We start from the raw sequence: 27963 nt of genomic DNA on the forward strand, positions 1-27963 counted from the left end.
TGTGTATAGGAATGTGAAACAATCTATGCCGCCGCTGTCTTAGGTAACTTTCGGGAACAAACGGACCAATGCTCCGGATAATTTCCGAAACAATCGATAAAAATGCGTATTCAAATACATATTCATTCTAGTCTCGAAACTATTGTAGCCAAGCATGGGTTGAAATAAAAGAGTCAATGACAGGTTAATGGAAACAACTATGGCCACTAATGATGGGTGATTTCATAAATTCTGATGAAACTCCAGAAACCATCACACAACGAAGTAAACCTGGATGTTAACACTGAAGATGTGAATTGAATCTCATTCTGAACCCTTGACTTATGAATTTCTAATGGACCGACAAGAGAATGAAAATAATATACTAGTGAGGAAGAAGAACCTGAAGAAAGCACCAAGACCTTGGCAATAAAAAATATGAACGAAGCTTTTACACATCACGAGACATTTAAAAAAATATGGATTAACATTTTAAATATGACAAGAATATCACAAACACCCTCACCATTTTTTTCTTCTTAATTGCTCTTGCAATTAATCGGAATAAACCCAGGTCATAAGTTTGGCAGTCTAGATTTAACCCAACAACGCCACGGCGTCCGTCATCAATTTACACACATCTCTGATTATGTATTACTTTTTATTGTGTATTTAAGATAAATTGGAGTTTTACCTTTGTGGAATTAGTCCAATACGGTAGCATGGAATAACGCGGAGTTAATGCGTTGTTATGGGAGGTGGTTGGAGCCGCTTGGCTCGTGAAATTTCCTTTTTTTATTAATCCTACCGCATTGTCATTCAGTCTTCGCTAGTACCTCCTTCCGATCAGTCGTGTGAAGTTAGCTGTGAAGCGTTCATTCCTTAGCGCGGGAGCTTCATTATATTTCCTGATAATCATCATATAAACGGCACAGTAAGTCTAAAAACATCATTTTTAATAATAATATATACATATTACTGTTATCCGTTGAGGATAATTGATTTATTTTAGCGGTAGCGGTTGTATATTTTATAAATTTTAAGGTTATGTTTCTAAATGACGGATGACACAAGGGATGTTTTTCTGAGAGTTTGTAATTTTCTTCGATAGAGGCGCTTTAGTATGAAAATTCATTACTAGTATTTCCTCGCTAAAAACGTATATGACTCGTATTAACCTGAAATTTCAACGACGTACTTTGCTTTTTTTCTAATTACTGTTGAATTATTTATTTATATAATATAATATATTCAGAAATATCTTTAAAAAAATTTAAATCGCAGTGTCAACAATATATGTTAATCAAAATAATATAATATATATAATACCTAAATACTACGTTCTACTGCCATCTATCGGGCATGGTAAGGGATTCATGTATCCAATCAAGAAATATTCTTGGTGTCTCTTCTTTCACCCTCTATCCGTACCCAATGGTGCGTAGGGCACTGAATCGTGTCCGTATGCGAGAAGCCGGTCGTGTCTGCGCATGATTTAAAAAAAATACGTATACATAAGTATATTGGAATTTGTCTTTTTTAGAATATATACGGAAAAAATATTATCTTTTTTTAAACTCCTTACCTTTCAATAACTCTTTTCTTTTTTAAACCATATTCATATTTATTGTGTTGAATTAAAAAAAACAGTATTTAAAGCAAAAAAAGATCAATTACGTTAAATGTTACCTGGATTTAAATAAAATTAATTTGCGACTTATCGTGTATTGGCCCTTTCGAAAAAAAATTGCACCTCTTTTTTCATCCCTAATGGTGCATAGGGCACTGAATCGTATGGATTTTTTTAGCGTTAATTAGAAGGTGTTCAGTCGATGGGAAGGTGTTCAGTCGATGGGGAATGTTGGCAATGGATAAAAATGTTCATAAAACCTGTATCCTAGACTTACCAGCACTGCGAAAATAAAATATATCCACTATGAAAACGGGTATTTTTTATCTAATGTTTATCAAGGCTTTATCGATATATTAACGACATAGATGAAGGAGTTTGTTTTATTAAGAAGTATTTATTGAGACGGGAATGTGAATGTCTGAGTATTCACAGAGGGTTATCACCGGTTATTGGCTGGTTATAGAGACCACTTTATGCACTTTAAAATTTAAAATTTTACCCATGATGAACCACATAAATTTCAAAACGTTGTATAGTATATATATATATATATATATATATATATATATATATATATATATATATATATATATATATATATATATATATATATATATATATATATATATATATATATATATATATATATATATATAAAACCCTTATCCGCACCCCAATGGTATATAGGGCACTGTGTCAATTTAACGCAGTGTTATCTTGATCGTTTACACATGAAGGAAAGATGATCAGCCCTCCACTTCAGGTACCAGTCCATGGTAATATTGAATAAATATAACAGTGAAAAAATCACTTATATTTATTTTACCCCCCCTTGGGAATATATATAAATATATATATAAATATATATATAAATATATATATAAATATATATATATATATATATATATATATATATATATATATATATATATATATATATAAATATATATATAATATATATATATATATATATATATATATATATATATATATATATATATATATATGTATATATATATGTATATATATATATATATATATATATATATATATATATATATATATATATATATATATATATATATATATATATATATATATATATATATATATATATATATATATATATATATATATATATATATATATATATATATATATATATATATATATATATATATATATATATATATATATATATATATATATATATATATATATATATATATATATATATATATATATATATATATATATATATATATATATATATATATGTATATATATATGTATCTTATTTTCATAATACAATTTATAAACGCCATCTGTATTTGAAATTTATAAGAAATCTTCATTGGTTAAAAAATATATTGTAAATTTCAATAATAAAATAATATAAAATAAATCTTACTAAGAAATATGACACCTAGTCTTTGAACATTAATAAAATGAAAATAACATTTATATTTACTTTAAATATTTAAATCAATCTGTGAATCGATAAGTTGCAGTTGGGGGAATTAGAATAGTTCAGAACAGTTGATCTCAGAACAAATTATGGTAATCCATGAATCTATTAAGTTGGGGAATTAACAATATTTAATTAAAATTTTCTTAAACTGGTTGTTATGGACCACCTGACAGTTGAGGTGCAAAGGTCATTGCCACAAGAAAGTCACTGTGTTGCTAAATTATAAATATTATTTATATACGTACCATAATAGTCATTCAAAAATGACGGTCGTCATACATTCTGGACTATTTTTATGACTCATATGCACATTTCAATCCATTGAATGACGAGCAGTCAATAGAACATAATCACAACATTTTGAGTGTGTCCAAATACTTAATTTTCAATATTTACCTGAAATGTAAGACTTTATCACCTTGCCTTAGTATAATTAACGATCACCTCGACATTGCATCAATTTGATGCAGTGCCCTATGCACCATTGGGTATGGAAGAGGGTATGAAGAACAATAAATTTTAAGTGAGCGATGGTATTTTAAGATATATACCTGTCTTGAGATATGCACATTTGAAATATTCAACAATGATAACATTTTGAGTGTGTCCAAATACTTGTTTGCAAAATCTGGATTATCTCCAATTACAGGAGTTATTTTCATATTATTTTTCTCATCAACATCTCATCAAAGATGAAGAAGAATATGGAAGTCTGGGCATTTACGGGAACATTCACCAATTCTACCCATTATTGACAACCACACTACTCAAATTCTTGGAAGCTCTATACATATGAACCAATTTAGAAACCTTGTTCAAGAACAAGGTTTCTAAATTGGTTCATATATATAGAACTTCGAAGAATTTGAGTAGTGTGGTTGTCAATAATGGTTAGAATTGGTGAATGTTACACGTGTGTAAAGTGATCACTTAAACCAGCCTATGACGGTCGTCAGCCCCGTAAATGCCCAGACTTCCATATTCTTCTTCATCTTTGATGAGATGTTATTCAACAATGATACTTGGTTTATATTTCATTGTATTTTTATTGCTATATTTAATTTTTATTGTCCGCCTCCGTAGTGTAATGGTCAGCACGCTCGGCTACCGTTCTGGAGATCCCGGGTTCGATTCCCAAGGGGGGTAAAATAAATATAAGTGATTTTTTCACTGTAATATTTATTCAATATTATTACCCTGGACTGGTACCTGAAGCGGAGGGCTGATCACCTTTCCTTCATGTGTGAACGATCAAGATAACACTGCGTTTATATGACGCAGTGCCCTATGCATCATTGGGGTGCGGATAAGGGTTTAATTATTATTATTATATATTTAATTTACAATAAATAATTACTTCGACATCACTGTAGTTCAATAACCTATTACTCGCATAGTGTGATTAAAAAAGGATGAGTTATGTTTCGGAATTTTAATCTGATATTATTGACAACTTATTACCATACACAAATAACCTCAACGCGCGGGTAAGAGCAAAACTTTCACGAAAACCATTTTATTTTTATTTTTTTATAATAACATTTAAAGTTCCGAATAAATGTTATAGATATGTGGTAACCATTACAAAATTTCATTAAAATTGATAAATTCACAACAATTACGGAATTTTATTATTTTTGAAGAAAACGCAACTATTACCTACTAATGCAATACCTAGTAACGTTCATTGATGAGATAAAATTTTAATTCTACGTTGAATGTCTAAATCAATTTTGATTTAAAAAAATATGAAACTATCAAAATGATGTGAATTGTCTACAGAATCTCAATTTTTTTTATCAGATGGCGCAGCATATTTTTCTTATCCTGGTGTTCCTTATTCTATCTCGTAGGCTCTTGCCAGAGTATTCAAGGAGCATTCCTTAGAGTCTTCAATTCTGACACTCTGGCTAGGGGAAAGGTATGCCTAGAAATTCTTAATATAACTCTTCTACACCATTTTGAGTGTGTACAAATACTTGTTCACAAATCTGGATTATCTCCCATTATAGATATATACATTTATATATATTCATATTATTTTTTTGACATCTTAACAAATATGAAGAATATGGAAGCCTGGGCATTTACGGGGCTGTCATAGGCTGGTTCTGTGATCACTCTTTACACACGAGTCACATTCACCAATTCTACACATGATTGACAACCACACTACTCAAATTCATGGAATTTTATATATCGTTCACTCCTTTCGACAACGTCATATATCAAAAATCGATCATTTTCAGCTTTACATATTTTCAAAATGCCCAGAAAATGTACTACATCCCAGCAAAAGCGGCATATTTTTAACTTAATATTTACCCGCAACAGGGCAGAAAGTGTTATTTTTGCATTTTGAAGAAAATGTAATGTTTTATTATATTTTTAAATTTACTAAATATTTTTCAAATGGAGAAAAAACCTTCAGGTTTTACCTAAAAGGATCTGTTGCACAGTAAAAAGTTCAAAAAGTGGCTTGATATTTATTTTTAATGCATTTTATTATATTCTTAAACTTCAAAAACGATCTCCTGAAAAATCAAGTTTTTTTATTTATGAGTTTGTTGAAAGGAGTGAGTGATATATGATACAATTTCGAAACATTGTTCTTGAATGTTCTTGTTTACTAGAGACATCATTGGTGGGATGAAAAGGAACAAAATAAAAAATAATAATATGACTCTTCTAGACTAAAATTTGCTAAAAGCGGTTGGCGTCTGTTACATATTGAACGTATTACTCATGCTTACATAACGACGAAAGTTGGCATTCGGATCTGAAAGCGGAAATTCAGTCGTTATTTTAAATTATTACAATTCATTTTTTTGACGCATAGCGATGGAAGAGTTGAAACTTGACGGACGAGCCGTACATATTTTTCTATTTTTCAACAACCTGTTGTCCAGTTTTGCTACAGTTAGAGACATCGTCGACTATTTTACGAAACCGAGCGATCAAGTAAGTTAATATAATTTTACATATCTATCGGTATTGGCAAGCGTAGTTTCGAACCGATATCTACTTATGTATGTGTGTCACTGACAAAAATTAAAGGAAAGGAGGATAATAAGTGTCATATTTCCCTCACTCCATTCAACAACGTCATATATCAAAAAACTTGATTTTCAGGAGATCGTTTTTAAAGTTTAAAAATATAATAGAATAAAATGTATTAAAAATAAATATCAAGCGACTTATTGAACTTTTCACGGTGCAACAGATCTTTTTAGGTAAAACCTGAATGTTTTTTCTCCATTTGATTTTTTTTTAAATATATTTTTAAAAAATAATTAAACAATACATATTCTTCAAAATGCAAAAACAACACTTTCTGCCCTGTAGCGGGTAAATATTAAGTTAAAATATGCCGCTTTTGCTGGGATATAGTACATTTTCTAGGCATTCTGAAAACATGCATAACTGAAAATTTACGATTTTTGATATATGATGTTGTTGAAAAGAGTGAGCGATATGTGAAGGAGTTTATCCAGATATCTTCTTATATATGTTTTTATTAGTCATGTACATTTGCACTTTTTATGAGGTTAGTTTGTTTGGCAAAAGTGTTTGAGGTCCCAGGTTCGAGTCCCAAGAAGTCAACATAAATATAACTACAGTGCGACTTCTTATAACGAGTAATTCGCACAACGAGCAAAAAAGTGGAAAAGTTGCTCCCTCTACGATGGACATTTCGCATAACGAGTTGCAGAGAAGGGCAAGTCCCTTTTTCACAAATTTACTTGACGATGCGCCGGTCAAAACAAAAAAAAAATGTTTCGCTTAGCGAGTAATATTTTGAAACGAATTTTATTATAAGTGTGTTAAATGAGATGAAGCAATTTTTTTATTTTTTATTCAAAGAGAGATGGAGGTCTGAGCATTCCAGGGCTAACGACCTGGGATTTAGCTAACATGAGTGATCACTTAATACACGTGTGTTACATTCACCATTTTGTCCAATATTGAACATCTATATGGCATTAATTTTTTAAAGATTTGGACTGTTGTTGGATTCCTTGTGTATGTTAGTTGTTATTATGATAGATGCCCTAGAATTTGTGAAGTATATAGCTTTCTCCAATTAAACATGGGTGAGAATCGTTAAAAATTAGTGAACTTGTAAATGCTTTGTCTCAGGTTAAGACACGTAAAATATTCAGATACTTATGTATATATATGTATAATATTTCAACCTAATACTTATAAATTTCAATAGTAATCGGGAACAAACCATAATTACGCTTAGAATGTTTGTAATAACCTATGAATTTTCCGACAGTTCACATATTTAAAAAAATTATTGCACAGTCTACTTTGATAACAATAGTAGATTTTTATTTTTATCCTGGGTTTTGAACCAACTGATTATGATAACAATAAGTAATCGCTAACATTATGTGAAATCACAACCACCATATAATATATTACATTAAAAATATTACTGAGAACGGGAGAAGAAAGCGTACAAAATAAAATGAGGTCAATTAGTACTTTATCATAAGGCAAGATTAATTAGCAGTGTTATTTTATTTTCAAAAAATGTTTACTTCTTTAAATAGTCGATAAAAAGTTTCACAATTCTGTGAAAAAAAGATTTTTCGGAATGAGAGATATAACCATATTAATTTGATAATACACAATTTCATTGTCATATTTTTTCCTTATAAATTCTATGAATCCGCTTCCGTAGTGTAGTGATTAGCATGTTTAGCGCTTTCAAACTGTAAAAACGATATCGGTAAAGGTGTAGGTAGGTAAAGCAATCAAATAAGCTGCCTGACATATCGCTCACTCCTTTCAAGAACGTCATAAATCAAAAATCGTCAATTTTCAGTGGTGCATGTTTTCGGAATGCCCAGAAAATGTACTATATCCCAGCAAAAGCGGCATATTTTTAACTTAATATTTACCCGCCACAGGGAAGAAAGTGTTGTTTTTACAATTTGAAGAAAATGTATTGTTTAATTATTTTTTGAAATAAACTAAATATTTTTCAAATGGAGAAATAAACTCTAAGTTTTACATAAAAAGATCTGTTGCACAGTAAAAAGTTCAATAAGTGGCTTGATATTTATTTTTAATACATTGTATTATATTTTTAAACTTTAAAAACGTTCTCCTGAAAAATCAAGTTTTTTGATTTATGACGTTCTTGAAAGGAGTGAGCGATATATAAAATAGAACCCATTCGGGGATCCAAAATAAATGATCTGAAAAAATACTTTATTGAAAGTTATACATATAGTATTTAGTCATATTTCCTTATTTTGTTTTTACCTTACGTTTTTTATATTTTCTCATTTGTTATATTTTTTCATTTTTTATATATTCTCATTTGTTTATTTTAAATATGCTTCTAACCTTATGTTTTTCTCATTTATTTCTTTTAAATATGCTTCTTATGCCTATTTTTTATATCTGTTTATTGTTTTTGTATTTTGCCATGTATTAGTTTTGGTTATTTAAAAATAATCATTTTTTAACTTTATTATTTGCGTTTCAGTCTTGTTAACCTTAATCCCTTATCCAAAAATGAGAAATAGAAATTACTCATCGGAAATATCATAAATTTGACTTATGTATGTAATAAGTTTTGAAAAATGAATAAATAAATAAATGGTCAATAGAAGTAACTAAAATTGAAATGTAACTTCAGACTCTTTTCCCCTAAAAATATATATAATGTGAAAGAGACAAAAAATGTTTGGATAGACAGAGTGGTGTGGCGTTCTATTCTCTCTGCCTACCCTGGTGGGGAAGTGGAGTGATGGTGAGTTTAGTAGTTAGTTAGTTTTATATTTCCAAAAGGCAATTGGATTTTGTGACGAATTTTTCATATCTACCATTCCTATACTTACTGTCCTACCTGCAGAACAAATCCTCAAAACCTCTAGCTTTGCGGGTGAATGTTATATTTTACAACCTTAAAACTATGCTCCGCCAATGTATATTTAATGTGAACAAGACATTAAACGAAGAAATAAATAAAATAAATGTTTTTACTTGTTTTTACTTTAACGAAAATTGTTTTTTTTACGTAAAAACCGGCAATTATGGGTTTTCACATACCAAATTCTGAGGACAACGAACAACCCTGAAGAACCTGTTTCATTACAGATTCTCCATCAACAAAACTCCACAGAGATAAAAAAAAGTACTTGAAAACACTCTCTGTCAGTAGAACTTCATAAAAAGAACCACACTTTAAACCCTTCATGAAAATCAAGCCTAAATTATGACAAGTACCTTTTAACTCATTCCCTTACCAAGTCGTAAAACCTCAAGAAAATTCTAAGGAAGATAGTAGTCAAGCATTTTGCCTCGAGTGATTTGGAACTTAGTAGAAAGTACGATTCAATATTAAATATTGTTTAACAAAGTGTGTATTAATGACTCGAATATTTTGATAAGTGTGCGCTTTTTACGTGGCTGTAAAATTTGATGATGGTAGTTCATTTTTGAAGCTCACAAATGTATAATTGAAGCCAGTTGAAGTCGAACTATAGTGGAAATCGGATTATTAATTTTATCTTCGTTAAATTTTGTTATTTGATTGTGTGTCAAAAATAGTAATTTTATTATTTCACGTTTTCTGGAAATGTAAGTAAATTTTATTGCTAAAATTATTATTTAGCTACAACATTTTGAGTTTGTCAAAATACTTGTTCACAAATCTGGATTATCTCCAATCATAGGAGTTATTTTATACTTTTTTTTTGACATATCAACAAAGATGAAGAAGAATATAAGACTTCCATAAGTCTGGGCATTTACGGGGCTTACGACCGTCATAGGCTGATTTAAGTGATCACATTACACACTGTAGCATTCACCAATTCTACCCATGATTGACAATCACACTACTCAAATTCTTGGAACTTCTATACATGTATATTGTTCAAATTCGAAACATAGTGTTTGAATCACAAGAGACATTTATGGTGAGATGAAATAAGCTTTTATTGAGCAGAAACACTTTTTTATTGGTATGTGAGATCCGAATCCTGGATTATATATATAAAACCCTTATCCGCATCCAAATGGTGCATAGGGCACTGTCATATAAACGCAGTGTTATCTTGATCGTTTATACATGAAGGAAAGGTGATCAGCCCTCCGCTTCAGGTACCAGTCCAGGGTAATTTTGAATAAAAATTACAGTGAAAAAAATCACTAATATTTATTTTACCCCCCTTGGGAATCGAACCCGGAACCTCCAGAACGGTAGCCGAGCGTGCTGACCATTACACTACGGAGGCGGACAAATCCTGGATTATACTCTACAAAATATCATTTTCATTTTATTGTTTTAGATTATACTGGATTATACTCTACAATATATCTAGAAGTTTCAATTTAATGTTTCAACTCTCAAGTTTAGTTTAATTTGAACAATATATATAGAAGTTTCAAAATTTTGAGTAGTGTGTTTGTCAATCATGGGTAGAATTGGTGAATGTTAAACGTGTGTAAAATGATAATTAAAACCGGCCTATGACGTTCGTAAGCCCCGTAAATGCCCAGACTTCCATATTCTTCTTCATCTATGTTAATATGCCAAAAATAATGCGTAAAATATATTTGTTTTCGTTTTCAAACACAACAATATGAACTTAAATTATCTTTAAATACATATATGGTACATACCAAAGTAAAGTACCTACCCAAAGACTTGACTTACTGGTAATATACTAACCTGTTTTGTTAATTATCATGCACCAATGTCACATATGCACCAATGTTACATATACCTACACCAAGCATTGTAAAATTAAACATATTAAAAATTAGTGCTATTTATTTACAAAAATAGTATACATTTATTTCAACAACAATAAAAACAAATTAAAAATATTTTTTGCAGAGACCCACCAAGCCACCTTGTGTGTCTTGTCGGTGGAGTTCTTTTTACATGCATTTTTTATTGTTTTTATCCATTTTAACCTAATGTACACACAAAAAAAGAACTAGTAAGAAATAAATAAATACCCTTACAACATTTCATTCGAACCCTTATCCGCACCCCAATGGTGCATAGGGCACTGCATCACATAAACGCAGTGTTATCTTGATCGTTAACACACGAAGGAAAGGTGATCAGCCCTCCGCTTCAGGTACCAGTACTCTAATATTGAATGAATATTAAAGTGAAAAAATCACTTTTATTTATTAGACCCCCCTCTGGGAATCGAACCCGGGATCTCCAGAACGGTAATCGAGCGTGCTGACCATTGCACTACGGAGGCGGACAGCCTTACAACAAGTGCTGGCAATAAATTTCTCTTTGAAAAGAGACGATCGTAATATTTTGATAGAGAAAGTCAAGGTTACTTTTGCCTAACATATTTCATAATTCTAAAATCAGGTTTTTCTCTTGTACTCCTGAGTTACGTGTTCGGTTACTGGTTCTTGATCAATTTTAACGATAGGAGAAGAAATAGTTCAATAATAACCCGAGATTGCCAAACTATCCTACGAGTGATGCTGTTTTTTAATTTTTTTTATTATCATAATTATTATTGAAACATTTATTTGTTAACTATATATAAATAAATAAATACAAATAAACATTCATTTAAAAATTCAAAAACATAATTAACATTTTATTTTTTGCAGAGACTCACCAAGCCACCTTATGTGTCTTGTCGGTGGAGTTATTTGTTACATAAATTTACTAATTTTTTATCGATTTTAACATAATATACACACAAAAAAAAGAAAAATAAACGAAATAAAAACTTTTTTACAATTTGCATAGAACTAACCCATTCCTTTATTTTGCCTTTGTTGCATTTTTTTGTTGACATTTTACCTCCGTCGGCAACAAATTAAAAATGTTTGGAACGATATATTGAAGTGTTCTTCTCCCATATTTATTGTTAATTCTTGGAACCATCAACCCTTCGTTGTAGGTGAATACTAAACATTCGTAAAAAATACGATATAAAAATACAATGGGAATGAATAAGATAATCAAAACCTTTTATTTTTTTATAGGTAATAGTAATTTTCTTTGTGTTTAAGAATTACGTAATAATGAAAAAAAAGGTACATTAGGTACAAAGGTACTGTGAAGCAAGGGTGCAGGAACGAAGCAAGCATTGTTTTTTTTTCTTCCAGAAATCGTCATTTTGCCGTCGTAATTTTTACGATAGTTTAGTATTTTGGGGTTAACTAAGTAAGACGGGTGCAACTATAGTTGTTGCGCCATCTTGTTGAAACCACAGCTCTGTCACACCAATGCCATTCAACTGAGGTACAATGCCATTCAACTATACCGTGGTATAACCACGGTATAGTTGGGTAGACTCTCGATTGCGAAACTGGCGTCGCAGGTTCGATTCCTGCCAATTTCAAAATGAGATATATGTATATATTTATGAATGTGCGGCAAAACGTTGTATGCTAGATGTTCGAATCGTGGTATAAGAAAAGAATAAGGTAGTAAAGAGCAAGGTTGAGATAAGCATTATCGATAAAATTTCACCCATGCCATATCACTAGACCGAATGACCATTATGCGCGTCGTAGGTTCGTGAACATGAATCAGAATTGCCAAATTTGTAGTGGAGAAAACCAAGAAGCCTTTGTCGAGACGCCCTTCCATCCATTAAAAGTCACTGTTTGGTGTGCTTTATGGGCAGGTGGAATCATTGGCCCATATTTTTTTAAAGATGATGCCGGCCAGAATATTATCCTTATACTATGATTTCTGACTTCTTCGTACCTCAGTTGAATGACACTGATGTGACAGAGCTGTGGTTTCAACAAGTTGGCGCAACAAGCCACACGGCGGGTGCTACCACCAATTTATGGCGAGAAATTTGAATTCGTATTACTTACTTACTTTATAACCTTATCCGCACCCAATGGTGCATAGGGCACTGCATTGAATCAAAGCAGTTTTATCTTGATCATTACTTACACGTAGTCAAGGTGATCACTCTTGCGCTTCAGGAACCAGTCCAGGGTAATATTAAATGAATATTACAGTGTAAAATCACTCATATTTATTTTCGCCCCACCCCCCCCTTGGGAATCGAACCCGGGACCTTCAGCACGGTAGCTAAACACGTTGACCATTACACCACGGAGGCGGACAGAATTTATGTACCTCTAAAAAAACACCCATATGTACATTGTTATTTAGTGTCCAAGGTAGGTATAAAAATGTACGCAGTAAATCGCAAATTCCTGTTGAAGTTAGGTATAAATGTAGATAAATGCAACGTAACTTTGTGTCGAAGGTTGCGAGAATAATTATACCTGTCTATTCTTCTATCGTGATGCTGAACGACGTGACATTGTGTATTTGCTGCACGAAGAAAAATGAACAAAAATGACAGCTTTGTAGCCTAATCACGTCTGCGACCATCTTGTTTACCAATGACTAATGAATTTTATAACCATTTACGAAAGCGTTGGTTCTCAATCTGTATCCCGGATCAATGATTTGGGACGTGGCATTTGGGTGGTTGAAATGATCACTTTATACATTCGTGTAACCTTCACCAATCTTATTTCAAACTCGTTTGTAAAAATATAGATATGTGTACTAATTCGAAATAAATCCAACAACAGTGGATATACGTATTGAAAAAAAAACGCAATATGGATGTTCAATAATGGGCATTGTGTATTGTTTATACAAATGAATAATACTATTTTTTCCATTGTATGATTTATATTGTGTGTGTGTTTGTTTCGATAAACGATTCAAGCTATTTCTTTTAAACTTGAACATCTTCTATATTTTTATATCTGTAGGAAGGTCATTGAAATATTTGGTTCCCAAATATTATATTTGAAGTTCTATTAAAATTGTTTGATATTGCATCTTGCTTTTGTAAAATCATTTTGGAATCTTTATACCATGACTTCTACCTATTCTTTTAACTGCTCCACATTGCTCCTTCTGGGCATCCCCCGCCTCACTTCCCTTCCATTTCCCCTTCTTTTTACTTTATTAACTTCCTTTTACTTTTTACTGTCATCGTCACCTTTTCTCTTTTGTATTTTATTAATACATTGTTGTCGGGTGGTTTTGTTCATAAACCCCGACCCTAATTATACTCAGACCCTCTATCTAAAGTCTCTTGCTCTCTAACAATTCTAACCTAACCTAACCTAACCAAACCTTCCCTAACCTATCCTTACCCCCCCAAAAATGTGCTAAGTTAACATTATTTGGTTGTATATTTTGCAGAGAATGAACTGGTGGGACTGGAGCTATTTGTACGTGATCGTCCCGGCCGTGATCGCCATTTTCCTTCTGGTGGTGTTCAGCGTGCTGACGGTGCTAGCGGCCCTGCGGCTGTACGCCTTCCTGACCATGGGCCGCTGCAGGAGCGAGGCCAAGATGGACGGCAAGACGGTGATCATCACCGGCGCCAACGGCGGCATCGGCCGCGAGACGGCGCGCGACCTCGCCAAGAGGGGAGCCAGGGTCATCATGGCCTGCAGGAACTTGGATCTGGCCAGTAAAACGAGAGGTACACATAAGAATGCCACACTAACATATCGCTCACTCACAAAATTAATTTCTCACTGAAGTTTCTTGCGTTCACTCGTGAAAACACCTGATTAACAAGCCCTTGACTTCTTTTACAAGAGCATTTAATAAAAATGTGTCTGAATATTGTCCGCCTCCATAGTGTAATGGTCAGCACGCTCGGCTACCATTCTGGAGGTCCCGGGTTCAATTCCCAAGGGGGGTTAAATAAATATAGGTAAAATAAATAAATATACCCAAGTGATTTTTTCACTCTAATATTTGTACCACTGGACTGGTACCTGAAGCGGAGGGCTAATCACCTTTCCTTCATGTGTTAACGATCAAGATAACACTGCGTTTATATGAAGTGCCCTATGCGCCACTGGGGTGCGGATAAGGGTTTATCATTTTAACCAAAAATTGTCAAATCACTCGAAAAATAAGGTTATCTATATATATATATATATATATATATATATATATATATATATATATATATATATATATATATATATATATATATATATATATATATAGTATTAAAGAACACTTAATTTTTTTTTGGGTGATTTAGTAAAAGTAATATAAAGTGATAAGAAAGAATGCAAGGCATAGCATAAAATAAGCTAAGATCTTTTTTGAGATATCAAAAATGAAAACTGAAGTGTACATATCGCTCACTCCTTTCAAGAATGTCATTTATCAAAAATCGATTTTCAGTTGTGCATGTTTTCGGAATGCCCAGAAAATGTACTATATCCCAGCAAAAGCGGCATATTTTTAACTTAATATTTACCCGCTTCACGGCAGAAAGTGTTGTTTTTGCATTTTGAAGAAAAGGTATTGTTTAATTATTTTTTGAAACATACTAAATATTTTTCAAATGGAGAAAAACATTCAAGTTTTACCTAAAAAGATGTGTTGCACAATAAAAAGATCAATAAGTTGCTTGATATTTATTTTTAATACATTGTATTATATTTTTAATCCTTAAAAACGTTCTCCTGAAAAATCAAGTTTTTTGATTTCTGATGTTCTTGAAAGGAGTGAGCGATATGTTTGATACTTTTTATTTTATTAGGATTTTAATATAATAAAACTCGTTAATTAAATTTTATTGTTTCAATTTTCCTTTGCCCTGAATCTGTACTTATATCATCTGCGCTTTTATATTAAACTAAAAATCAGATATCTATACCACTGTTGCATTATTATCATGGTGCCAATGTTCAAATCAAAATTTACAGTACTAATAATAATGTTAAAAATAAATTCTTATATATTTATATTTTTTCACCTATGAGATATTGGCATTCTTAACTGGCGACAACTCTCCAACCACTCAAATGTAACACAACTGTCATATTACAGCCCCTTCCATGCGTACTATCTAAATGTAAGCTACAGAATGCAATTTGTCATGAAGTTACAAATCTAAACATACTCAAGTTGTGTACAAGAAAAAAAGTATTTTGTTAATACATATGTCAAACGAAATACATAACAAAATGTTAAATTATTGAGTTAGGGCTTTGTATTGGGTCATATAAAAGGTCTCATTTTTTGGTAAATTTTTTAACAAAAATTTTCTTTATGGAAAATTTATTTTAATCAAGTACTCGTGTATATTGACCATTATTATTCGTGTCAAAAAAAAATAATTAAATGTTTTTAATTAAAATAGTTTTCCATAATTGTTAAAAAATATTTTACAGATGAAATTATCGCTGAGACCAAGAATGACCAGGTGATTATAATGAAACTGGATCTCAGTTCACTAAAATCCATCCGCGAATTCGCTGAAGAAATCAACAAGAAGGAAACCAAGTTGAATGTCCTGATCCATAACGCCGGATACGCTCAAACGTTCAAGAAGACCGTGACTGAAGACGGCTTGGAGACAACCATGGCCACAAACCATTACGGGCCGTTCTTGCTGACCCACTTACTCATCGACCTCTTGAAGAAGAGTGCCCCAGCGAGGATCGTGGTAGTCGCATCAGAACTGTACCGTTTGGCTTTCCTGAACTTAGAGAATCCCAACCCTACAAACACCTTCCCGGCTTATCTCTACTATGTCTCCAAATACGCCAATATCTGCTTCACTATGGAGCTTGCTCGACGCCTGGAAAGGACAAACGTGACCGCCAACTGCCTCCACCCCGGAATGGTGGATTCCGGAATTTGGAGGAACGTTCCCTTCCCTCTCAACTTGCCTCTCCAGCTTATCATCAAAGGGTTCTTCAAGACCCCGGAACAAGGGTGCCAGACCACAGTCCACGTTGCCGTATCGGAAGAAGTGGAAAATGTCACCGGGAAGTATTTCATGGACTGCGCAGAGAAGGACGTTCACTCCGGAGCTACCGACATGGCGAAAGCTAAGAAGCTGTGGGAACTTTCCGAAGACTTGTGCAAACTTCAGCCAACTGATTCCAAAATCTAAATATCTATCCAATTTGTAATAATTACACAGTAACCTAGGGCCTTTCCGCTCAATGAATTTTAACATGCTTATGCTAGTTTAAATAAGAAAACCGACTTATATTTAAGCATTAAGTTTAAGGTACTCAAAACTTAAATATGGGAAATTACACTCATTATATTATATTTTTATACTTTAGCCAAAAAATAATATATATTATTATACGTTGACCAGGAATATAATTTAATTGCATACGGGGTACTGATTACAATGACGTGTTTTTTCTTTGTGTCTGGGATTTTGCTTTGAACCATAGATTCCCAACAGAGATGATACCATACTTTAGTGGGTGCTTGAAAGATCTTGTAGGGTGTACTAAAGACCTCAAAAGACAGAAAGGAGGACTGGGAAACTAAAATAATTCTACGAAAAAATAAGATGGATGGCCCCATAAAGAAAGAGATGATAAAAAGTACTTCCTAGCTCTAACATTGTAGAGATGTGGACACAAGGGCTGACACATCATTGATATCAGTACCTGGATGAGGTCTAGTGTATTTTTGGTCACGGTTTACTTTCAATTCATGTTTTACAAGTCATTATTTATTGTTATAATTCAAACATGAAATATGAAAAATGGTTGTAGATAATGTCAATTGTGAAGTGTTTTTTTTTAGTTTTTAAATGTTAATGTCAAAATAAATAATAAATTTTTATAGTTTTTCCTTTGATTATTATTTTAGTCTTCCAATATATGAACATAAGTATATATATTTTTTCAGATGATACAATTTTTTTCATTGCATATTGTATAAGTGAAAAGAGTTTATAATTATAAATGATATTAATAAAAAAATTGGTTAGTAGTGAGATTTCCTAGAACACTTTTTTGTTTTTGTCTGCTGTTATGGATAAGATTTCTGATAAATACTCTTTTTGTTCCGTAAAAGATTCATCATTCAATTGATCCGGTTTTCGAATAAAGATCAATTAATGATACAGATCCACCGACGCTGATATGATGCGGATCTTAGCCCACCTCAAATATAAACATATTTTGGAATAATATATTTTTTAATAGAAAATATCCCAGTCTAGCCCAAGCGTGACTCGGGCAAGGAGTTTGTACTGCATTGACGAGCCTGAGCGCTGCCCGGGCAAACCATATTCTGACTTGTGTCAATAGTGATTTGCCCGAGGCAAATATATTAATGTTTGTTTTAATTGACCGAATGGTATTCAGGCAGACTTGTTTCCAGTTGTTGCGACGATTTCCTCCAGTAATGAATTTTTTTGGCAAAAATCAAACGTTAAGTGTTTAATAATAAAAATAAAAATAATAAATTTGGATAACTTATAAAGCACCATTTTCGTAAAATACTACCTCCAGGGCGCCTCTAGGGTTATGACAAATTGCTTCATTAGACTTTGAAATATATTAGAAAATGAACATTTGAGTTCACACTAAATTGGAAAACAATAGATCTACAAGCAGTAATGAGCGATGTGCTAATAAAAAAAAAACACAGAAATTAATCCAGATTATATTATGGTTATAAAAATTAAAGTTTATTACAAAAACATATAAAGTGTATCTAAAAAATCACGAATCTATGAAAGTTATCAAATCATTCATGGCTTCATTAGTCAATTCAAGATTATCATTCCTTTCCGTTGTTTTATTTTCTCGACAAATTTCTTCATCTAGAATGGATATCTGATTGTTTATTGCCAGGATGGAAGAGAGGGATTCAGGTTTTGTGTCAATCAAGGATATTTCATTCTTCTTGGACCGTAGCGATTTCCTCGATACACTTTTTTGAAGCTCCTCAAGATGGAACTCCTTCGTTTTTAACATGTTTTCTAAATGACTGACCTAAAAAGATGGATTGACTTGAATTTTTCATGGCATACATATAAAGGAAAGTAAAAATAATTTTGTGTAATTTATAAAGCACCATTTTCGTAAAATACTACCACAAGGGCGCTTATACAGATATGGATTATGATATGAAAATGATAATGATAGATAAAAAAATATAAATGAAAAATGTCGTCAACGGTCTGAAAGGGGGAAAGTGGAGCCGCCATATTATTACGCATTTTTCTCGGTTTTATGGGGCTGGAGCATGGCCAAGATGTTTTTACAGATAATATTTTTGCGGTGCAATTATTATTGCAGGTATTTCGACTTATAAAAATATGTTAACACTATGCCATCTGGTGACACCACATTGGTGTCCCGCGAAAACTATCAGTCAAATGGCGGTGATACCACATTGGTGTCATGTGCAAAACTACCAAGATGCTGGTGACACTATTCAATGTCATATGACAATCTCCTCGAAATTTCCTGAAAATAGATTGGATTGATAACTCACAAGAACTGCAATGAGATTAGTAAAACTTGAGGATTCATGATCTTCCAAAAACCTGGAATAGCCACTAGCGACAAGTCAGATGATCTGAGCCAGTTCTACCGATGTTTACTAAATAAACCAAATAAGCTAAAGAATCCCAATCAGACATACTCCCGGCATAGCATTAATAAGCAATTTATAACTTAAGCTAGTGGAGAATGCAACCCCAACCCCTAGCCATTGATTACTGTGTTCACTTATCTCTTTTTTTTCATTCACGTCATCTGTGTTTCATCCCATTTATTCCACCGCTGTATCCATGAATTTGGATCGTAGAACTGATCATTCTGTCTTCATCTAATCATAACCAAGTTAACAGCAAACCCTATGCACCATTTGGATGAGGAAAGGGTCGAGAATAAGATAATTTATTGCAGTTACCTTTTGTTTCAGTATTTCAATAGCTTCATTTTTTTCTGATAAATCATTTTGTACCGTTTCATAACTGTCGTATGAAATAACTTTTTTCTTGAATACTTCTATGTTATCACCGCCACATCGTCTCCGAACCGGTATAATCATAATATCAGCTATAATGTAAGAATGACAAGAATTAAAAACAATAAATTTGGTGCTTAATGTGCTATACTAATATAAGAGCACTAATGTGTAAAGGCAACTAGCCGTAACTCAAGTTGCGGCTGTTTGTCGTAACACAGCGTCATCAAAGCATTCTTATAACTAGCCTCTATCATATACAATCACAGATTTTGCTCTATCTCTTTCCTTTACCTAAATATTCATTATTCAAATAGCCGCAAAATTGTATTAATTTGATACATGTGTTGGCAAAAAGCATCATTTTAAGTTTACTACTGTTTTTAACTTACGGCTATTTGCCTTTGCACATTAGAGCAGTTGGAACTTATTTTGAGTGAATCTTAAATAAATTTTGAAAATAGTTTCCATACCCTATTCACAATTTTTTTTTATTCCTAAATATAAGACATGGGTCCTTTGTGGTCGAGTGGATATGAATAATTTGTTCAGATGCAGTGATTGAGTGACAGACAATATAATGTGCTAATTTATAAAATGATAATATTTAACATTTTAAGTTTTAATGTGCATTTTAATTTGGACTGATCCATTAGACAAATATTAAGGAGATACTATGAGTAGAGGTATTAAAGATTTCACAAAAAAATGTGTTTGAATGGAACATCTTGTTCTATACTCCTTTGGGAATTATCTTGTTTGGACATTAAGTTTTCAAAACAGCATGAGTTAAAGCAAATTTAAATTTGAAAGCCCGCCAGATTCTTGTATTTAAAATGTACTTACTATCTTCATCAATGGCCCCCACATCGTACCAACTTCCATCACTAGACTCCTTGTCTCCTTCCGCCTCTCTCCTTCTCCTTTCTTCATCTTTCTTAACCTTCTCCATTAAATTAATCAGAACTTTTTCTATTACTCCGGGAATCGAATTACAAATATCGGACATTGCTTTCTCGTCCAAATGAATACGGAGTTTCCTGAGAACATGCTTGTTCAAAAACTGCCAATTCTCCATTTTTGTTACAAAAGAAAATCTAGCACTGTAGTTGTGTAAGTCCACTAATTTAGGGTAAAATTGCTTTATGATTTCAGCCAGCAACTCTAAAATTTAATAAATAAATAATTTTTCAAAATGAAAATATAATATTCAATATTTTTTTAAGCTTTCCGGGAGTGCAAAAATTGATGTCCGACTTTCTCTGGGGAGTGGGTTCTTTTTTCATGAAAAACTTTTTTTTTCATTTAATCGATGTATTATGAAGATAGAAATTATCTTAAAATATTTTAAAAAAAAACACTTCTTCGAAATATTTTTCAATTATAACAAAATTACACACAAATATTAACAGATGTACTATACAAGTTACATCATACTAACTGGACAGATGGACTTCGACGTTCATTAACGTTGATACTCCTTTAAGGAAAATTGGCACCGACGTTCATTTACGTCCATACATTCGGAAAGGTTAAATTGTAAGCTTTACATAGATAAAATAATAGGGTATTTCCACCTTGAAAAAAGAGGATTTGTGCTTTGTATACAGTATTTGATTAATACCAATATATAAGTGTTCAAAACAATATGCGCATTAAAAAAAACCTATCAGTGAAAGCTAAACTGGCAGTAATCAGCGGAGTGAGTCTTGGTTCCAACCCTAATATATGGGAAATAAAGCATGGAGTTGGCAAAAGAAGGATATACGTAGACTAAACATAGTCAAAATGCAATTCATTGCTTATATCACTATTCAAACATCATACACTATTTTCCCGCATTCGTTCAGACGATTGATGTATGATAGATGTTCGAATGGTGATATAAGGAAAGAATGCACAGCTGAGATAAGCATTCTCAATAAAATTAAGAAAGGTGTCTTAGACGTAACGATGAGTGAGGAAATAATGAATGAGGAAAGAACAGTAAAATAAATCTGTGAGGTGAATATAGTTTGAAATAGGGCAGAGAAAGACCAAGGATAATTTGGCATGATCGAGTATTTTAAATACTCGTGAAGTCAGGTTGAATAATTTGCGGATATATATGAGATGATGTATAAATATGGAAGAGGCAAAGACAGAATGGTGTAGTGTTCTATTCACTCTGCCTACTCCTGCAGAAAGCGGCGTGACAATAAGTTAGTCAGTAAACAAACATACTTCCATCAGAAAAATCTCTGTGAATTCTCTTTATCGGCCTCGCAATTTTTAGTTGATCTAACCATTTTATTACATCCTCAATTTCCTTAACTTTCGCATTACTAGAATCGTCACTTTCTGACATTATAAAAATCGTGAATATGTAAAAATACTATAAAAAAATCTACTCAACGAAACTTCAATATTAAAAGTGATGTCAAATTTGCTGCTTCTCTATTTTTAAATCACACAGGTAAGAACTTAATTTTTTTGTTATTATTTATAGTACTTGCCTGCCTCCAAGCAGATGTGGTTAGCAGGGGCGTGCAATCCATATAGGCAGAAAAGCAGTGTCTATCTTAACTTACCCGTGCGACATATAAAAATGCAACCAGTACCTACCCTACCTTACCAAGTAGTACCTAACTAAGATAGGTAGTAATACCTACCCCAATTAATTCCCTGAGCACGCCGCTGGTGGTTAGCAAGTTTTGCTACCGTGCTGTAGAGGTTATCGTGACATATACCTGGGATCGATTGCCAGAGGTCATAAAAAACAATCAGATTTACAAAAAACACAATTCAGCACCTGCCCCCGGGATAAATGATTCCCCGATTTTGTAAATTACATTTCGCAATGGCGACACGATATGGCAATAGATATAGTATATTCGTTTGTCCTATCCCAGTTAAAAAATGTATGATGCAGAGTATGTGCATTGTTTTAGCGTTTTAGCTCTTGTATCATTTTTATTGATAGATTGATATTTTCTTTCAAATAATATTCAACATCTATTGGAAAAATGAATTATATCATCCATCGTATCATTTTTCATTATGTTGTACAATAAGTCAGGTGTGTGTTTTGACCTCCGCCGAGCCCGGGAAACCGACTCACCGAACCCAGGTTAAGAACCACTGATCTAGGATGTACTTTAAATAAAAAATCATCTTACATATGGTCCACCAAATTTATTATGTGTGTACATATATACAATAATACATAAATATCAGACTACATGTAAAAGGTAGAGTTTGCACACATACATTTAAAAATAATTTGGGAATTAAAGAAAAAAAAAAAACAATAATAACTTTATATGTACCGTAGAACGGGGCTACTTGAACTTTGATGTATTACTTGAGCCCAGTACAAAAAAGAGATTTAAATCTGTATTTGGTCTACAATAATGAACGTATCGTGACAATAAATGTCACCTGTCAGGGAAACAATGAATCATGTCGATACGTTCATTATTGTAGACCAAATACAGATTAATTTTTTTTTGTACTGGGCTCAAGTAACACATCAAAATTCAAGTAGCCCTGTTCTACGGTACTAAGAATGTTTTAACACCATTTATTCTGATGTTATAAATTTGTTTTGTTTAATTTAATACCATGGTTTTTAAAGCCAAAAATGTTAGGCATATTTATAAAGAAAGCATTTCATAGTCACATTTTTAGTAAATATATATTGCAACACAGTTAAATATACTTAAATAATCTTTAATTCATACTTTATATACATTCAGTCTTAACATTAAAAATACAAGCATTTTTACCATCATCTTTCGGCATCTAACAAATTAAAATGTAAGTGTTTTTTACTATTATTTATTATCCATAATTAGTAACATAAACTCAGAGAAAATTTGTTGATTCCATAACTTTTAAAAACACATTTTATAACTTTAGAATCTTTTACAACTTCATTCCAAAATATTAACAATAATACAATATAAGAGATCCGTAAATAAGAAAAAAGTAAAGCACTCTCAAGACAGACGCCGTGGTCTAGCTGAGTAGACGCTCGACTGCAAAATTGGCATTGTGGGTATGATTCCCATCAATGGCAAAATAAATTCAATACAGATTTATTTTCAATCGGTCTGGGTGTTTGCGATGTATTTTTCACATTTACCTTCCCTATCTTTCTTGCAGAAAAGCCTCTAAAAATAGAGACTTTGCTGGTTACGCCATTAAAAAAATTCATTGACCTCGAAAATAATTTGGTGCAAAAGCATTTGCTTACGCACTGAATTAAGCACGCGTAAGCAAATGCTTTTGCACCAAATTATTTGAAATAAATACTGTCAAAATAATCACCGGCATTTGCCGGTGATTATTTCTTGTGAAATTATAATCACCTCCTAGATTCAAAATGAATTGTGCCTATAATCAACATACACTCCTTTTAAGAGGCATTATAAAATCATTGTCATTCACATCAGAATACAAATTCATATTTTTCTTAAATCTTTTAATAATGGGCAATTATTTTATAATTCATTTCATTGTGTTTTATATTATTATTGTTATTCTTCTGCTTGGTGTAGGCCTTTCGGCCTGTTTTATTGCGATATTGATTCCCAGCTGTCCATCCATCTCTTTGGTGGCCTGCCCGCGAGTCATCTACCTTGGGGTGCGGTGCGATGTGGGGGAGTCTGGATGGTTCCATGCACATGCACATACCATTGTCTTCTCCACTTAACGATTTCTCTTAGTGTTAATATTATGATTGATTTATTTAATAAATGCAAAGTAGTTGACATTGATGAAAAAAAAAGAAATTATATTGACCAATTGAGTTTTCAAATCTGGAAAGGCATGCGTCGAAACCAAGTGTGTATGTGTACATTTTTAAATATTTTAATGACAGATATTATCTAAACATATTAATTTCTTTAATTTATTGTATTTCACCACAGAGCTAACTTGCTCCTCATTATTCAATGAATATTCCTACGACTTTTGAACTAATTGAATAGATTTTTGGTCCACATTATTTCTGTTTTGAAAATCTAGGCTCGGACTCAAAAGATCCGGGACTGCGGATAAAAAACGGGAATCATCTTTACATGCGGTGGTTTTGTGTATCGTACTACTGCCAATATTAAGATGTTCTAAAAAAGAGTCCCCCATCACTTTAGAGTTGGGATTCGCTTCCTTTTTTTCGGAAACTCCGATACCCCGCGACTGCTTAAACTTTTTATAAGTGTCAATCAAAGAGTCAATCGACTTCCTACGGCTGGGACTTGGAATTTTTTGATTCGGTGGAGTGTAAACAGGTTTTTTGAAACCACTCCCGTCTGTTTCAACTTCGATTTCTAACTTGTTTACGATTGAAACCGTCTCCGTTACAATTATTTGGCCATTACTCGGAATGTTTTCTTTTTGGGAAGAGCTTGAGAGATCGGGTGTCGAGCCTAATTCGGAGAGAAAACTGGAATAATCAATTTCTTTTATCCCGGATATTCGTTCATGCAAATTGACTGATACGGGGCGATCGATTCTAGACCCTCTTTTCTTATTTTCACCCGCTTCATCGGAGCATAAATTCGGGGAAGATTGTGCTTTTTGCAAGATCGACGCTCCGTCGGAACTTTCGTTGAACAAGTTACCCCATGTTTTACGGAACGAGGAATCGTTGATTTTGAGCTTCGGTTGTTTCGGAGCAGTTTTCTTAATAGTTGTCAGCATATTGCGTATATACTTGGGAGGAATTGGGGCTGGTTTGCGTTCGGTGCCAAATCGACTCATCATCGACACATTGTGAGAATTCAAACAAGTTTTATTCCCTACGTCATATATCATTTCCATATTCCTTTTTAGTTCCTCGATATTCTTCATATAATCCGGTTTTCTGTTGGTCTTACATAATGATTCTTTCTGCACAGTTCTAGAATTGTCTATGACAGTTTTGTTCAGTTGATGAGCAAGTTGTTGGACATGATCCTCTTGTAGCGTGTAGGGGATTTTATCAGTTTTAAATGGATGCTTGAATTCGGCAAACTTAAACTTTTCCATGCATTCACACCAGTAGTCTGTTGAATCTTCCTCAGATTTAGGTTGCAGATTTGGGGAAGGAATATTCAATACATCATACACGCTTGATGGAGAATCGATGCTTGCAAAAGAGAACTGTTCTACATCCATTGCTTCCTGAAAAAAACAAAAGAAAATCTTTAAGATATAAAAAAGTGATTAAATTGATATTTCAAAGCATAAAGCAATAGTATCTCAAATGTTTTATTCTTAAATTAAAATGAAAAGTAATTAAGTACTTAAATAAAAATAAAGTTTTTCTCTCTCCCATACACCAATCATTGATTTCTAGGACCCTGTATTGCGTGTTAGTAGTGTTACATAAGCAGAAAAGATAGGTGATTTGTTATAAAAAAAATAATTCTGCAGCTCGGCGTGCTATGGACTATTTTCAATCGCGGCGAGTATGAAATTTTACACTCAACATTTAAAAAGATAATGGAGAATTTTATCTATCATTTTCATTTGCAAAATTTGCTTATGATAAAAGCATTTTTGTTAGTTGACAGCATATTGCATTATTACACATATAGTTGTTTAGAAAAGTTGGTATCATGCCTTTAAAAGTGGTCCTTAAAAGTTTGTACATGTTCCTATTCTTATTTAAAATAATTTACTTTCCAATATTTTGTTTACTAAACATTCCACTTTTAATGAGAAAGTTAACGAATACTGTACCTTTAATTGACTGTGAAATTTATATGCCTCCGTAATAAGCTCTTTGGATTGTTGCTTAATAAACATTACAAGATTCTTTTTATCTTCTAAAGCGTTTTGCAAATGCGCTGTTGATTCACTCGGTGTAAAATTTTTCAAGCAGTGAGAAATTATAACACAATACGACTTTAAAAGATTTGGAAAATTCAGAACTTCATTTTGCACATTGCTTTTTAGTATTGCACTTTGAGTTATGGATATTCCATTTTCAAATAAGGCGGGAACATCAAACTTGTCCATAGATTTATCGTATTTTAAGGAAAATTTATCACTGAAATGATTCGAGTGCATCTCTACGAGCTCTTCACTTCTAATTTTACACTTCTTCGCAACATTGAGAATATTTGAAGATGTTTCTAGCCATGTTTTATCTATGGTGGACGTTCGACAGCTGATAAAAGAGCACCAATTTTCCAAAAAAATGGACTTTGTGAAAACATCTGACAAATCATCAATGATATTGCTGTTTTCTGGTCCTATTGCAGAAATAATATTATCAGTAATATTTTTTAGTAGTTTTTGTTTGCCTTCTCGAACACTTTCAGTTTTTGGCAAATTTCTTTGGTATATATTTGCTATATTTTTCATATTGATTGAAGTCGTATGCCACCAAGTAACACGATTTATCAAATTTTCTCTCAATCCTTTTTGTCTAGTGGTGATATCGTTGAGATCTATGTCATTTATATTAAGGTTATATTTCTTCTCATTCTTTCTTTGGATATGTACTTTGAGAGCAATTTGCGATAGTTCAAACATGAGTTTGGTCACTTTTACACCTCCGGCGTTAACAATCCAAGATGCCACTATATGCGAGAGGTGTCCAGGGTGTTCTTTAGAAATATTATTGACGAATTTCAAGAATTCGGTGCGGTATTTCGCTTCCATTTTAATTTCAAACATGGCCCAAGATGAGGAAGATGCAGAAAATTTCGGATCGATTATAGACATTAAATAATACGACAGGTGGTGAAAAGCAGCTCCATTAGGCTTCTCAAACATCGATTCTTTGAAATGAGATTGTAAATCATTGCTCATGGGATAATATAATCCGAGGAGGTAAACATTTCTGTGCAATGTCTTGTGAAGTTTGGATATTAACAAAACCTTCTGATTTAAGCTAGCCATCCTGAATATCCAACCAGGTTTAAGGAATAAAAATTAACAATCACATGTGTCACGATCACATATTTTTCACAATAGTAACTTAAACCATATAAACATTCGAAAAACTTCAATATTCATAACTTCACAAAATACGAACGTCAACGAATGTGATAATAATTTTCAAACATGAAGCCGTTTTTAGTATTGCCAGTATCAAATATTTCTTCCCGATTACGAAATTCTCGAACA

General features: G+C 32.5%; 3 protein-coding genes across 4 annotated transcripts; 1 reads left to right on the forward strand and 2 right to left on the reverse strand.

The window, feature by feature from the left end:
- The first annotated feature begins 800 nt into the window (after positions 1 to 800).
- LOC148304425 (retinol dehydrogenase 12-like) lies at positions 801 to 17725 on the forward strand. 2 transcript variants are annotated; one of them, XM_088268316.1, is made up of 3 exons: positions 801 to 913; positions 14293 to 14578; positions 16296 to 17725. In XM_088268316.1, exons 2-3 carry the CDS (start codon positions 14296 to 14298, stop codon positions 17021 to 17023), a joined length of 1011 nt encoding a protein of 336 aa, XP_088124442.1. In that variant the 5' UTR covers positions 801 to 913; positions 14293 to 14295; the 3' UTR covers positions 17024 to 17725. The 2 variants fall into 2 exon arrangements, with proteins under 2 accessions (XP_088124442.1, XP_088124443.1); XM_088268317.1 differs by lacking the exon at positions 801 to 913 and adding an exon at positions 9574 to 9686.
- An 815-nt stretch (positions 17726 to 18540) lies between these two features.
- Positions 18541 to 22275, reverse strand: LOC148304426 (sperm flagella and cilia-associated protein 1-like). The gene is made up of 4 exons (XM_088268321.1): positions 22084 to 22275; positions 20707 to 21024; positions 19804 to 19952; positions 18541 to 18878 (listed from the first exon to the last, which is right to left on the reverse strand). Exons 1-4 carry the CDS (start codon positions 22205 to 22207, stop codon positions 18606 to 18608), a joined length of 864 nt encoding a protein of 287 aa, XP_088124447.1. The 5' UTR covers positions 22208 to 22275; the 3' UTR covers positions 18541 to 18605.
- A 1848-nt stretch (positions 22276 to 24123) lies between these two features.
- Positions 24124 to 27907, reverse strand: dgt6 (dim gamma-tubulin 6). Its single transcript, XM_088268315.1, has 2 exons — positions 26569 to 27907; positions 24124 to 26007 (listed from the first exon to the last, which is right to left on the reverse strand). The coding sequence occupies exons 1-2, from the start codon at positions 27733 to 27735 to the stop codon at positions 24808 to 24810; spliced, it is 2367 nt and encodes a 788-aa protein (XP_088124441.1). The 5' UTR covers positions 27736 to 27907; the 3' UTR covers positions 24124 to 24807.
- Between the last annotated feature and the right edge of the window lie 56 nt (positions 27908 to 27963).

Source organism: Brachycentrus maculatus, unplaced genomic scaffold, assembly GCF_059751285.1.
Source record: "Brachycentrus maculatus isolate JH-2025_06_01 unplaced genomic scaffold, ASM5975128v1 h1tg000320l, whole genome shotgun sequence".
NCBI classification, from domain to species: Eukaryota; Metazoa; Arthropoda; class Insecta; order Trichoptera; family Brachycentridae; genus Brachycentrus; species Brachycentrus maculatus.

Coding starts and splice junctions, on each gene's coding strand:
- dgt6 (XM_088268315.1), bottom strand. CDS start 27,735: ATGGCTAGCTTAAATCAGAAGGTTTTGTTAATATCCAAACTTCACAAG. Junction 26,008..26,568: donor AATTTCACAGTCAATTAAAG/GTACAGTATTCG, acceptor TGTTTTTTTCAG/GAAGCAATGGATGTAGAACA.
- LOC148304425 (XM_088268316.1), top strand. CDS start 14,296: ATGAACTGGTGGGACTGGAGCTATTTGTACGTGATCGTCCCGGCCGTG. Junction 14,579..16,295: donor TCTGGCCAGTAAAACGAGAG/GTACACATAAGA, acceptor AATATTTTACAG/ATGAAATTATCGCTGAGACC.
- LOC148304426 (XM_088268321.1), bottom strand. CDS start 22,207: ATGTCAGAAAGTGACGATTCTAGTAATGCGAAAGTTAAGGAAATTGAG. Junction 21,025..22,083: donor CAGAGATTTTTCTGATGGAA/GTATGTTTGTTT, acceptor ATTAAATTTTAG/AGTTGCTGGCTGAAATCATA. Junction 19,953..20,706: donor GGGGGCCATTGATGAAGATA/GTAAGTACATTT, acceptor CTTACATTATAG/CTGATATTATGATTATACCG.